Source organism: Drosophila ficusphila, unplaced genomic scaffold (assembly GCF_018152265.1).
Source record: "Drosophila ficusphila isolate 14025-0441.05 unplaced genomic scaffold, ASM1815226v1 contig_791, whole genome shotgun sequence".
Taxonomy (NCBI): Eukaryota; Metazoa; Arthropoda; class Insecta; order Diptera; family Drosophilidae; genus Drosophila; species Drosophila ficusphila.
In genome coordinates, this window is record NW_025064737.1 from 6,235,637 (window position 1) to 6,249,295 (window position 13,659).

Below are 13,659 nucleotides of genomic sequence, written 5' to 3' on the forward strand. Positions count from 1 at the left end.
AATTAATTCTTTACTTCAAAGAATCCTTGCTTACTGTCCAGAGCTATGGTAACAAGTGAATATATCAACATTACGGCGCACTAGATGCCAGAAGCGAAGAGTCAGCGCCTTGATTTTGCGCTTGACTAATTTCAGCTTTCGCTTTTGTTGCTCTTCCTTAAGCATTTTCTTTTTGCCGCTTTTCGTTTTGTTTTTGGAAAAGTTTTGCAAGCGAACTCGTGCTACTTTGCCTGGCGTAGTTGGGCATTTTCCGTTTCCGCGTTTCCTTGTAAAATTAGTATTTGCCATCGTTGTCGCTGGAGACCCGGCTTTATCTTCGGCACCATTGGATGCAGGCCAGCAACAATTTGTTTTTCGCTCCGACAAACGCTAACTTGCCCAACACTTGATAAGCGGGAAACTTTCGCCTTTCGGTTGCCGTTTTTCAAAGTACTCGCCAAAAGTTAGACTTTAATTTAAGTTTTGTTGTTTGGCCTGAAGTAAAGGCACTGCTTCATTGCAGCATAAGTGATATAAATTCTGTGACCCCGATTTCAGGTATTAGCAAAAGTTTACAAAAGCACTTCAGACTTTCCAGAAAAACCTAAGTAATATGTACCATCTTTCGTAACTAATCTTTATTGTAATATATTTGTAAAAACTTCTATAAATCATTGCCAATGTTTCAATTTTCTTATGGTTCCTTATAAAACCATTTTTAAAGATGTATTTCTTTTATTTTTATTGTTACAAATACAATCACTACAAATTGTACCAAGTATTTTATGTGATGCAACCAAAACGGAAGTTATGGTTATCCTTACCATACATGTAAATTTAAAAAGGACTGTCATCTCCTGGAAGTGCAATTAAAATTTCGCATTTCTTCTTTAAGATCTCCTCGTCCTTAATTACCCCGTTTCAGCGTCGCCTGAATTTTCGGGGCCTCTGGGGCTGACGCAATGGCATTTAAAATATTCAAGGCATTTGACATTTTAATCAACCGTTCCCCTCGAAGGAAGCCCGACTCACCAGAGAGCCAAAGTGCATGGACGAAGGATGAGCAAATAAGAAACGCGGGAAAACTTTCGAAAATTCCTTAATGAATACAAATACGGTCGAGCGACTCTGATTTTTCTTCTCTAAACGTCGAGGCTTGGAAATATTATTTTAGTTGTACAATTATAAAAATAAACAGACTTACAAAATCGTAGAAGTTCAGTTTTAATGCCGCAGTTATTGGTTTGGCGAGTCATTTCCTAACGATTTGGTATGGGTTTATTGCTATTGCTTGGAAGTTCGCTATCACTATCACTACTTTCCGAGGAAGTTGCTGGCCTTCTCGGTTTTTTTTGACGTTTCTTAATTTCTTTTTGCTTCTTTAAAAGTTGTTCCCTTTCTCTTTTGTTATCAATTATTATGATTTGTTGTTCTATACTTTTATCTGGTCTTTGAATTCTCCCTTGGTTGACACCACAAGCTTCATCATTTGAATCATCTGAGTCCGATTCAACAACATTGTTTAATTTTTCGTTGTTTAGTTTCCTAAGAATTTCCTCCAGAGAAGCCAGGCTTATAGAATAGTCATCCAACTGGCCCTCGATCCGTTTCTGCTCCATATTGTGAAACAGGTTAGACCACGTTTTATACCTCTTATTAATGTGATATATAAGCCAACAATCAATTGATTCTCTTAAAATGAAAGCACCACTTTGGATTAGAGCAACGATGATCGCCCAGCAGATAAACTTATTTTAACTTACTGTAAGACTGCTGCGGGATAAAGTTTTGCTATATCAGCCTCCATTTTTTTCCGAGCCTTTTTTAGTCTAAAAATAAAACTAAAGTTAAGAGACAAAACACTAAATAATAGTCATATTAAAAGTCCAATTAAGATACAACAAATACTAATTATCGAATACTTAGTATATTTCTAATCTTAAATACTGATCTTGACTTACTGTATTGGGTTTGCCTTAATTTTAAGCTTCAGCACAATTGTGTCGCAGATCTCTGATCGCACCTGCTGCACAGATCCAATGCTTTCCATCTTACCGGATACCAAGACGCCGATCCTCGGGCAGATGGCGTTGACCTCCTCCATGCTGTGGGTGGCCAGCAGCACCGTCTTGCCATTGTAGCAAGCGGCCTCCAGCTTCTGGCAAATATAGTGACGTGACACGGGATCGACACCCCTGTTGGGTTCGTCGAGACAAATAATTGATCCGCCATAGACAGCGAGGGCTACGCTTAGTTTCCTTTTGGTTCCGCCGCTGTAGGTGCGTACCTTCTGGTCCAGATGTTTTTCGAAACCAAAGTCGATTGCCAACTGTTTGGAGAGCCGTGGGATATCCTTTTTCGGTATTCCCCGAAGCAGCCAGTGAATCTTGAGTGTTTGCCGGCCGGTAAGAAATCCGTGCAGAGTGTCGTACTGTGGACAATAACCGATATTCTCCTTGGCCAATACCGAAGTTGTATAGCCCCGCAGGCTGTGTCCTTGGACGTAGATGTTTCCACCAGACAATCTCGTCTCGCCTACGATCATTCGGATAATAGATGTCTTGCCAGCTCCATTGGCCCCCAGAAGGCCAAAGCACTCGCCACTGTTAATTGTCTGTATAAAGATCTTTGGATTCTAGAACGAATCTCGAAGCGAATACTTACGGGTTCATCGCAAAAGATACAAATTTAACTGCCTTGGTGGAGCAGTAGTTCTTTACAACCTGGTCTACAATTACGGGATAGTCATCTTGGTCGTACTTTGAAATTCCTCCAACTCGTATTTCCTCATCAAACACTCTGCGCCCTTTATCATCCGCCTGCCAATTTCTATTTGATTGGCTTTTTGAACACAAATGGGCAATATCCCGTCCGAAACAGGAAATCCATAGGATAATAGACCATATGATGCCATGGATCATCAGTAAATAAAACTCGTTCCATTTGTATATCTCTGTAAGACAGTTAGCTAGTTGGCTCAGGAAACCAATTTTTATGAAAAGGAAACCTTATACCTGGACACGCGCAAAATACATTGGGGTCTCCAAAATTGCACTTAAGATTGTCGATCACTGGGATTATTTCTCTTTCGCAAACTTTACCCCATGATAGACATTTGAATAGGCCAAAGGCACCAACATACATGGGGAATATCACAGGTATACCCAAAATATAACTATTACTTACGGAGCTTACGAAAAATAAAAAGCAAAATAGAATTCCACCTAGAAGACAAATAATTTATAGCGTTAAAAAATAAATATTAAATGTTTGTTTAATTTCATATAAATTAAAATCCCTGAAGGCATTTACTTACCCGTGACCAGCTGAATTGTGAAATTCATGACAAAAGCAGTAGCTGGCTTTTTGAACAACAGGCTGCATAGGTAGATAAATGGCAAGCAGGCAAAACCAATGAGTAGAAAAATTATTAGAGACTGGTACCATATTGTATCTTGATATATTGCCAAGGTAAGAGCCATCATATAAAAGGCACATATAAAATAATCCCAAATAAAGTGGGTGAACCAAAAGCAGCCTGGAGACAAACTTTGTAGGTCCTGCTGCATTTTCATTTGCTGCACACGTTCCTCCGTAACAAAGATGGCAAAACTGCTTAGGGCCAAAGCTAGATATGCAATTATTATAATGATAGCGGCGAAAATTAAATACATGCTCTCCCGCTCATTGTAAAATACTGATCGTGATTCCGAAACCGACATGTGGGGGATTATTTGAACATCAGAAGGCGTTATAGAATTATAAGAAGGATTCTTAAGGGTTTTGTTAAAGTCATTTATGCTAGGATTATCTTCTTCGCGAAATTCGTAGTCTTCATAATCCTCGTAATCCACATTATCCTGTCGCTTTGATCTATGCTTAGTTAATGTACTCTTTGCCATGTGACTTTCGTCTAAATGCCCTCTGTGTACAAAAATGTTGAAAGCGCTTCCAGTCGCAGCTTTTCCTATGGCTTCATAGACCAGATTCAGGGCAATGGGTGCCGAGTGTTCGAAGGCATTACTATTAAACCAGGCTGTTATAGTCGAGGAATCATTAAATGAGGCACCACAGACATATTTTCGACGTATATCCCGTCGCACTAAAGGTGGTGCCTTGAATAGGTGCGCAAATATTGACTTTATCTTTTCCACTTGTGCAGGCTTTTTCACAGCCTCAACATAACCTTGGCCCTCTTTTTTAAAAAACCTGTCATCGACTTCGAGTAAGATGATCATGTCATCATAACTATAGTAGTTCAACGACAACTCCATCACAGTTGGCTCCACAATGAGTTTGTTTCCCCTTTCATATTCGGAGGTCGCAAGGACTATAAAAAAGAATATGAGCGGTATGAATAGAATTAGGAGAAATAAACCAAAATGGTAGCGTGTGTAGTAGGCCTTCTTCATCATCATTGCCTGGCAGAGACCCATCACTGATGCTCTTCCTCTGAACGTGAGTTCGGGCTTTGGTCGCGATTGCTCACTTGGTTTCCTTATGAGATTCGACTTAGGTGGCTCCTTTGGTTCTGGCTCAGGTTTGGCTTGCGAACTTGTTGAACTTGCAGCTTGCCGCGCCAATTCCCTCGCCCTTCTTCTTTCTGCTCTTGCTGCTGCGCGGTCCACTAAATCAGTTTGAGTTCCGAAACTATTCTTGTCTAAAAACAAGAGGTAAAACAGTGTTAAAAGTTGGTCAAGACAGTATTTAAATATAAAGCCTATTCCTGTTCCTACTACGAATTGAAAATATAAAGCTATCAAAACACTCTTGTTTTGCGGAAAAGTTGGGTTTTCTCATTCTAAAAGTGTTTAAAAAGTTATGATTTTGTATTTGCAAAAATTACTTACGTATGGTGAGAAAGCTGTAGATTAAGAACCCTAAATTTAACTGGTTAAAAAATTCATAAATCATACCTTCATCAGCACCGCCCCTTGGACGGGGCTCATGTTCCGGATCTAGACTCAGGATGATCTCCTCCAGACTGGCGTCGGAGAAGTCAAAGCTGACCACGTCGAGGATCTTTTTATTGATTTCCAGGAGATGGAACAATACCGAGAATTTGCCGATCATGTTTCGTGGCAGTTTGAAGGTTACATCCGGTCCCCGGATCACCGGCTCAGAAGCGGACGCAACATGCGTCACCAAATCCGTCAATTTGTCCAATTTGCAATTGAGGCCCATCTCGACGTAGAGCGTGAAACTGGCGTTGTGAATCTGCTTAAGGAATCCCAGAGTTCCGAAGGAGCGGAGCTCTCCGTTGCTCATGATGGCAATCCGGTCGCCCAGGATCTCGGCCTCCTCCATAAGATGGGTGGTCATCAGGACCGCGCGTCCCTGCTTCTCCTTCTGCAGAAGCCGCCACAGATCGTGGCGCCCCCTTGGATCCAATCCCGAGGATGGCTCATCGCAGAAGATCACCTTTGAACCGCCGCAAAGAGCACAGGCCAGCGACAATCGCCTCTGATTGCCACTCGAGAGTTTCAGGGCGTCCACTCTACTAAACGCGGCCAAGTTAAGCTTGCGGATGTACATTTCCGTCTCCATTCGTGCATCGTGAGTAGCATATCCCTTTAAGCGACTGAAGAAGTAGATGTGATCGTACACGGTGAGTCCCTTGAAAAGAACACTGTGCTGCGCACAGATGCCCAAGCTGGCCTTCGCGAACTTGCGTTCCTTCACGATATCATAGCCATTGATTACAGCTGTTCCGGAAGTGGGCGACAACATGCCACAGAGCATCAGTATGGTGGTGGTCTTCCCGCAGGCATTGTGTCCCAACAGGGCTGTGATCTCGTTTTCGTACATATTAAAAGTCAAGTCCTTAACTACCACGCGATTTTTAAACTGCTTATTCAAATTTCTTACTTCGACGATCGGTATTTTTCCTATCGGTACTTTTTCCGTGGTTAGTGACCGATATCGGTCGTCAGAAGTGGCAAAATATCCGCTTCTAGCAGACGGTTTTGAAATAGGCAGCAGCGGATCCTTCTTTAAACCAAACCGCCGGGAAAACCAGTATCTCCTCTGGAATGGATAATACCACGGCTGGGGAACCCCAAACCCGCCGTGTCGCACCTCCTCGATGTACAAACAGACCAGCAGTTCGACGCAGCTGGTCACAAGCATGATGGTCATGTGGGCCACGATGCTTAGCTTGTGGCCACGCGATGCGGTTTTGGCCATGGTGTACCACTGGATGCCCACCGACTGCTTCTCCATTTTGGCCACCGACTGCAGAATGTAGAACAGGGCTGAGTTCAGTCCGAAACAAGCTGCCGTTTGGGATGCCAAGCTCGAGTGACGATCACCCACAATCACATAGGGAAGAGCCGTGGCTACGTAGAGCAAAAGTGCCAGCACAGCGGCCCAGTAACTTCTTGAGAAAAATGCGCTTACGAAGAAGGCGAATAATACCAGTGAATGACAGTACGCTAGAAGTACGATAAAAAGGCAAACATGGTTGCTGAATTCATAAATTGATCCTATCGCAAAAATGGTTAAAATAAGTAACACGCATAGGATGAGAAGTATCATTGATTTCGTATACCAGGCCAACCAATGGATACTGTTCCTGAATCCCATTGTGTTCAAAACCGCCTTTTGCTGATACTCCCTTTCGGCAACTATATACTTTAAGAAATCAGCGAAAACAAGGCGAATAAGATTAAAAATTTGCATGGGAAACTTTAGATCTTACCTTGACGATCGTTATGCAGGGAAGGAAAAATGATATAAGGATTGTGTATGTCACAGCGATTGCTGAGTTCGCATAGTAATTCGGCACATATCTGGGGTAAGGAAAATGGTTCATCCGCACCTTTGCAATATTTTTTCTGTGCCGCCCTCTGGAACTCTTGAATTGAATGAATAATCGAGAAAGCCGTTCTTGAATCATTAAGAATCCAGATTCAAAGTACCCAGAATGCCTCTTCTTTAAATTTAACGGCATGTATAAAGTAAAATTAAGGTAGTCCGGATAGGTTTGTATTGTAGCCCATTCATGGGGGAACGCAATCCCGGCTGCTTCTTTGTTTTCAATCATTTTCAGGTGAAGCTCTCTAGTAGTGTCAAAACCCTCGTAACCAAAACATTCAGAGCTGTTAGACAGTTCGAAAACAAGTTTCTCTACTAACCCATTGTAAGGTGAATAATACAAGTCGCGAAATCTGAGATCAAAATATTAAAATCTAAAAACACTGCATGTCTAATCATTTGTCACTTACACACACGTATCAAGAATTTTCGGGCCGGGTGCCTTTTCAACTTCTACTTCGTAACGAAACAGTGATTTTGAAACTTTTCTGCCAATGGTAATCAGCACGGGCATAAGAGCAGCAAGTATAAATATGGCTACCAATTCCGCGACGCTTGCAAACTGCAATTTCATGTCCTTCCATAGCAGCAACTGATACTTTTGACGAAATGACAAGTGGGGTCTCATCATTGAAAGGGTGTTCCTGTTTCTACCGCCGCATCCACGGCCGCGTGTACTGCATTAAGTGTTTGATTCCAAAAATTTATATATAATGTGTCATTTGGTTACGTATTTTAAGTTACTACGTATGTAGGTATGTTCCTACAAGATGAAAGCTCTTGCAAATTGTTCTAGATTTGACTGAAACCAGAAGGTTTCAGTTGAAGCAAGATAAGTAAGAAAATAAGTAAGAAAATTGTCTAAATGATTTTTAGTTGCGATCTAATTTTATATTTTTTAAGGTCAAGCACAAAGAGCATTTTCAATAAATTATTATTATCATGTATGGAGTCCATAATATTTAATAAATGTGAAACTGCTTAAGGATAATAAGATATGTATAGCATACTTGTTTGCGCTGTTCGCTTAAATTTATTTCCTGTTGCAGAAACATTTTCTGGCGATCTAACTGCAGGAAACACACAGTCTCTCCCGCAAAGGGAGTCACATAAATTGCGGAATTTTGTGGGTGGCAACATAACTAACGGTAATTAGCTACTTTATGCCATGGACACACATTGCCACACACCCACAATCGTTTGTCAAAGCCCGAGGCCGAGTTTATGTTGGAAAATTCCGTGGCTCATGTTCGTTTTGTGGTCAATTGGGAATTGCAATTAACGCATAGTTTCATTTTTATTGCCATTCGGGTAACAGCAGTCAACTGCGTTTACCCAACGTTATTACGAAATCCACTCACTTATTTGCCCATGAAAACGAATGAATAAATTGTCCTGGGAACATAAGGATCTTTTATGTGTTTCTGCCTTGAGTTTATTGTTGGTCTTCGTTTTTATTAGTTCCCACTCAACTGAAACCAAAATGTTTGAATTGTTTTCTTGTTTAACTAATTATATGTGAAGAATACTAACAATTTATTCAATACTAAATGGGTTTTTTTATGAAAACAAATGATTAAAACTGGTTGGTACAGCTGATAAAGTTATAGTAATAGTATTTGAATATGCAATCAGAATTCAACCTAAAACTAAGCTGCCTAAAATAGTGTTTAATTTTTCTTATATAAACTCTTTTTAATGGCAATTTCAAGTGAAACACATTTAGTGCAACACTTGGAACCCATTTTGTTAATTCCCACCTCAATTCAATTAATTTGAAATCTAAATAAAAGTACCTCCAGTATTAGTCGGGTAGTTTTATTTTCTTTAATGAGCATTAAATGTGGTGTGGAAGTGGCGCTGCTGGTAAAATGTCTGCTTAACCTACACACTTAGCCATAAAATGAGAAAAAATTCGTTCTGGTTTGTAATTAAAACAAAATATTTTACTTTCCTGAATTTAATTAGAACTAAATACTATAATAATCCACAAACTGGACATTAACCCAATTGTTTTATATTTCTTGGTTTCATTAGCAGTTTGCAGTTTTCTTTTTGGAAAATTTAAATAGTAGAACTGGAAATTGTCTTTTATGTTGGATCGAGACAATATAGTTTATACGAAATAACTCTTTGATAACTGGTTGGTTCATTGCACGTAAGGAGTGAGACATATGAATTATGTAAAAAAGCAAGCAAGGAGTAAATTTGTAAAATATATATGTATTTTTAGCAGTACTGCACACAAAATTAAGGGAATATTTTATCCCTTATGTTCGTTTGCATGTTTAGCGTAGATTCTAAGAAATGCGAAAAAAATCGTTTGCATTTTAATAGCATCGTTTGCGTTTTTTCCATTGCCTCAGAAATAATTTTTCCATTTGCATTTAAATTCTATGCAGACTTATGATCTTGGCAGCTTTTTGAAATTCTCGTATACAAATTTATTAGCACACATACCGTAAGTGAAAAGAAGCAGCAATTTTGATAAGCTGGGATTCACTGGAAATTCGATTTGCAGAGGAATTCACTATTATGATTGACTGTAATTTCCTTAGCTCTGCCCGGGCTCCTTTGCATTTTAATTCAATATGTCAAAACGAGTCGTTAACAACAGCATGCGGTCGTCAGCGCTCCAGCAGTCAACAGCTGCCAGTCAATGTCAGAGTAGGCGCGTTGTGGTTTCTTCAAAATAGGTGGTAGACCAGTCCTTCGAGCTCCACCCGCTCCTTGGCGACAGGACTGTGTGTGGTCGTCGTCGGTGCCAGCCAGTTAGTCAGTCAGTTAGCCAGGCAGTCAGTCAATCAAACTGCTGCTGTCTGTTGTCTACTCATCTAGCCATTTAGTTAGTTAGTTGGACGCTTCGCAAAACGCGACTTCAGACATGGCCTGCAGCTCACAGACGGAGTGTGTCTGCCACTCATAGTGTCTGTCCTTTGAGCTGAAGCTAGAGTTTCTAACTAATTCAAAAGCTTCTGCTAAATTCTCAGTGGACATACATTATTTAAATGAAATAAGGAATGTATAGAGCAATACCTTACTCCTTGCATTGTTTATGAACACATATATATTTTGCGTGATTGTGAACAGAAGTGCTCTCAATAAATGCATATAAATTAAACTTACAGCTTTTAAAATGTAAACTAACATACACAAAAACCATTAAACGTTTCTTAATAAGCTAATTAAGGAACCATTAACGGTAGTTTGAAAATTAAATGGCTAAGATTGCTTCACAGAAAAAACAAACCAATTTCGTTTGTTGTTTTTGGCTGTAATCTTAGGTCTACGTTGGCCTTTTGCGGTCATCATTATGTAAAGTCTCTGAGATTTGCGGTTTTTATACAAAAAGTATATTTTTATATACTGCTGTATTATAATAAATCTCATAACAAGCATAAAATTCCAAACTTAAGCCCCTAATCAACATTACCAAAAAAATAGTTTTGCTATAAATCATTTATTTATAATTGAATAAGACTTTTTACTGAAAGAATTCCTCACTTATATTTCCGACGCAAGCCATATTTTTTTGCCAGTTTATTTACGCATTTCCAGTTTTAGTTCCTTCTTATCAACCATTCCATTGCTCAGTGTGCGTATGCTTAATGTTAGCATTGTATTGTTTATATATCAATTGAAGCGGCTAATTTATCTTGTTCTATTTTGCGATGTGCACCATCTCTTCTCTTCAATGCCCCCTGCTAGCTTTTGGAATAAAAATTTCAAGCAATTTCGGTGCGGTGGAAGAACAATTTATCACATTGACGCTGATGAATTGTTCGCTTTACACTATGACAACTTCATCGTTGACTCTGTTTGGTGATGGTGTCTTCCCCTATCCCCGAAACCCCGCTCCTTCATAGTTACTACTTTCAGCTCTTGTTTCTGGGTTGTTTCTGTTGAATTGCTTGTAAAATGTTTTGTAACTGTCACGGCTTGCGTCCTTAAACTCCTCCCGTTTCAGCTGATGCTTTTGTGCTTTCCTGTAATAATTTTAAATCGTATATCTTGATGCGTATTCTAATCAATAGCAGTTGTAGTTGCTTATCTATAAACTTATTTACTCTTTTTCGATTGGAAATAAATACTTTATTTTCTAAAAAACCTTTTTCACGGAAAATCTGTTGGTTTAAAAGTCACCACCGAATGCCCAACAATACTTTCCCAGTGGGTCGAGAATCACTTTAAGATGATTTGGCTTTATGAATAATTCAGCGCAAAATAACCACCCTTTTCTCCCCTCGTAGAGGATGCGAGTGAAAAATCACAATCTTCCAAACTTCAATCAGGCGCACATTTTTATTGTCGGGCATATGCTTCCCTGCAGCTGTTCCTCTTCCTTCCTCTCGACACACATACATACGTGTGTACTTTATAGTGGAGCTCCTGATGATGTACTGAAGCTGGTTGTTTTTGGCGTTGTAACTGCTGCCGTTATAACTGTCACTTGTCCTCGATACACTTGTCTGCCTGTCTGCTTGTCTGCCACGATGCTGCTCTGCTCTGCTCCCGGTGCTGATGTCACTTTTGCAAAGTCCTTCGGCTCCCCTCGGTTCCTGCGGCCGTTAAAGGCTTAAATTTATGCGCGGGAAACCAAAAACTGTAGACGAAAAATTGATTTTTTATGGTTATGAATTATTACCAGCTATTATCTGGCAGAGCTGTAGGAATAAAGGAGCTTTTCTTTTTTGCACGATAAAAGTACTAGGATAGAACACACATTTCCTTAGTAAAATGCATGATTGAGCCATTAATATGAAGCACTCTTCAAACTCTCAGCGGAAAACTTACACGGGATTGTGTTAAAAAGTTTCCAAACACAATAAATAAACACACAAACAATCCCAAAGAGCCAGAGGATGCGTTGCCGAGAGTCATTGAGGAATTGCATTATTCGCTGTTGTGTATTTGAATTGAAATATTTTTGCTGAACAGCGCAATATTGGCTAAGAATGGATATTGTGCACTCGTCGGTGAACAAATAACTTTATGTGTGCATATGCAATGCGATTATAGTGCCATTATATGGAGCTAAGCTCATGGGTATTTCATAGAGTGCTTCAAATTGGATTTATTTGAAAAAGCTAACTGAAATTCGATGCCGGTTCGTAGAACAATTGAAGTGCACAAATTGCTAGTTTGACCATGTTTATTTGCCATTGCAATTTGAGCTTCTCCACTTTGTCCTCTTTGGCTGGGACTTATTTAATATCCCATTGATGTCAATACATTTTTGCGAAGAAACACTTGAGCTGCTCCACTTAAAATTCCTTAACTTTGTGCGGTCCTCAAGCCATTTGGCCGAATGGCTTTTTGAAATGAAGCCAACTACTTGTCACACCCACTAGAGACCTTACGAGCCCAAACGAAAAGGAGGCCAAAGGAGACACTTCTCTTGGCTTGACACACTCCTCCGACCACTTCAAGGCTTCAATTGTTTGCCCACCAAGGTTCTTTGACATGTGGGGAACAAAAGCATTATCTAAAGATAGTCTCGGCAGAGTCGCCGACCCACCAAGTCAAGATATCTACACGGGGAAACATGAGATGTAAAATATCTATGTACTCTAAATGTAAAACTATTAAAATGAAGAATGCAAGCAGTAATGCAAATTAGTAATATCTTATTCCTAATAAAATGCGAGTTTAGTTGCAAGAGATCCTTGTTTTTAGATTGGGTTGAATATTTATGTAGTTACTTTTGAAGTTATTGGATAAGTTGGCTAATCTTTTTTGCTTCCATTTGTTTAATTGAAAAGTGTATTCCTTTGTACGTGTTTAGAATGTCTAGTTTCTTTGCGTGCATTTTCCCTTTAGCCATTTTTGTTTGAGAGACCATGAACAGTTTGATAGGATCATACTTTTTCTGGCGAAGCCTATTGCTCATCTCCTCTGCACTTTGCGCTCGGTTGAAGTTGCCTTCCTTATGGAGAGCTCCACTCACTTCCTGCAACTCCAAGTGCAGCAATGGCGTCGGCAAATGCAGCTCCCGCTGCTTCTAGGAAGCGCCATTGAAGTGTCTGACATTCACGTGTGAGTAGCGTCAGCTGACACCTGACATGCTGACAGAGTCGAAATTGTCCTGCGACACAGACAGGTCCTGAAAAAGTGATGACGATTTGGAGTTATTTTAGACATGCCAAATCCTAAAAAGGAAAAGAGTTGAAAACTTTCAAATTAAAAATCAATCTCAAAAATAAGGATTTCAATAAAAATTCATTTTCACATTCACCTTTTAATAAATTTATAATGAAATGCTATTTTCTCTTCGTTTACTTTCCAGAAAAATTATAAATAATTATTATTTGTTTTAATATTTTCGTGTTCGCCATCACTCTTAGTAATAGGGACTGCGTGCATGCGCCTCCCCTAAATTACGACGTGTATGCGAGTGCTATATTACTTTTAATAGCTGCTTTCCCTCAAACTCAAACTCTTCGGCCTTTCAATTTATGTCCTTTTACAAACATCTTATACACACGTTGTGTCGTGCTTTTTGAATTTTTCATATTTTCCTCTCACGACTCTCCCATATAATTGCTTTCAGGGCGCTTTGCTGCTGTGACTTTTTGTTGCGATTTGCTGAAAGCCATGATTTCATTTTAAATGAGTTTTTGATTTATGCATTAAACACATAATTGTAGCACATTTCATATTTCTCTTTCGCCTTACCCGCTGGCTTTCTTTCCTTTGTCCTCAGATCCTTCTAGAGGATTTGTCTGCCGTTTGGTGTGCATAATTTAATGTTTGGCTTGATTTATGCGGAGTCGCTAAGGCAGCGAAACTCTGAAAAGGTTTTAATATAACAAATAAGTTGGGGATTTACTGAGATGGGTTCGTAAGGCATTTGATCTCTAAAGA

General features: G+C 39.6%; 2 protein-coding genes and 1 long non-coding RNA gene across 6 annotated transcripts in view; 2 read left to right on the top strand and 1 right to left on the bottom strand.

Annotated features, from left to right (window-relative positions):
- LOC108101071 (heparan-sulfate 6-O-sulfotransferase 2) overlaps positions 1 to 13,659 on the top strand; it is an 83,032-nt gene that overhangs the window by 30,335 nt on the left and 39,038 nt on the right. The gene's annotated exons all lie outside the window — the stretch shown is intronic.
- LOC108101069 (phospholipid-transporting ATPase ABCA3) lies at positions 654 to 7,426 on the bottom strand. 4 transcript variants are annotated; one of them, XR_001772042.2, is made up of 10 exons: positions 7,206 to 7,426; positions 6,680 to 7,148; positions 4,896 to 6,612; positions 3,296 to 4,639; positions 2,994 to 3,203; positions 2,644 to 2,932; positions 1,941 to 2,582; positions 1,743 to 1,808; positions 1,184 to 1,671; positions 654 to 1,134 (listed from the first exon to the last, which is right to left on the bottom strand). XR_001772042.2 is itself a non-coding variant. In XM_017205258.2 (9 exons), the coding sequence occupies exons 1-9, from the start codon at positions 7,424 to 7,426 to the stop codon at positions 1,239 to 1,241; spliced, it is 5,391 nt and encodes a 1,796-aa protein (XP_017060747.1). In that variant the 3' UTR covers positions 1,179 to 1,238. The 4 variants fall into 4 exon arrangements, 2 of the variants coding, with proteins under 2 accessions (XP_017060747.1, XP_017060748.1); XR_001772041.2 differs by having other exon boundaries at positions 655 to 1,121; XM_017205258.2 differs by lacking the exon at positions 654 to 1,134 and having other exon boundaries at positions 1,179 to 1,671.
- On the top strand, positions 7,225 to 7,786 carry LOC122320772. The gene is made up of 2 exons (XR_006245827.1): positions 7,225 to 7,320; positions 7,382 to 7,786. It is a non-coding gene; the product is annotated as an uncharacterized LOC122320772 (long non-coding RNA).

Coding starts and splice junctions, on each gene's coding strand:
- LOC108101069 (XM_017205258.2), bottom strand. CDS start 7,426: ATGATGAGACCCCACTTGTCATTTCGTCAAAAGTATCAGTTGCTGCTA. Junction 1,809..1,940: donor ATTAAGGCAAACCCAATACA/GTAAGTCAAGAT, acceptor TTTTATTTTTAG/ACTAAAAAAGGCTCGGAAAA. Junction 1,672..1,742: donor TATCCCGCAGCAGTCTTACA/GTAAGTTAAAAT, acceptor TTTCATTTTAAG/AGAATCAATTGATTGTTGGC.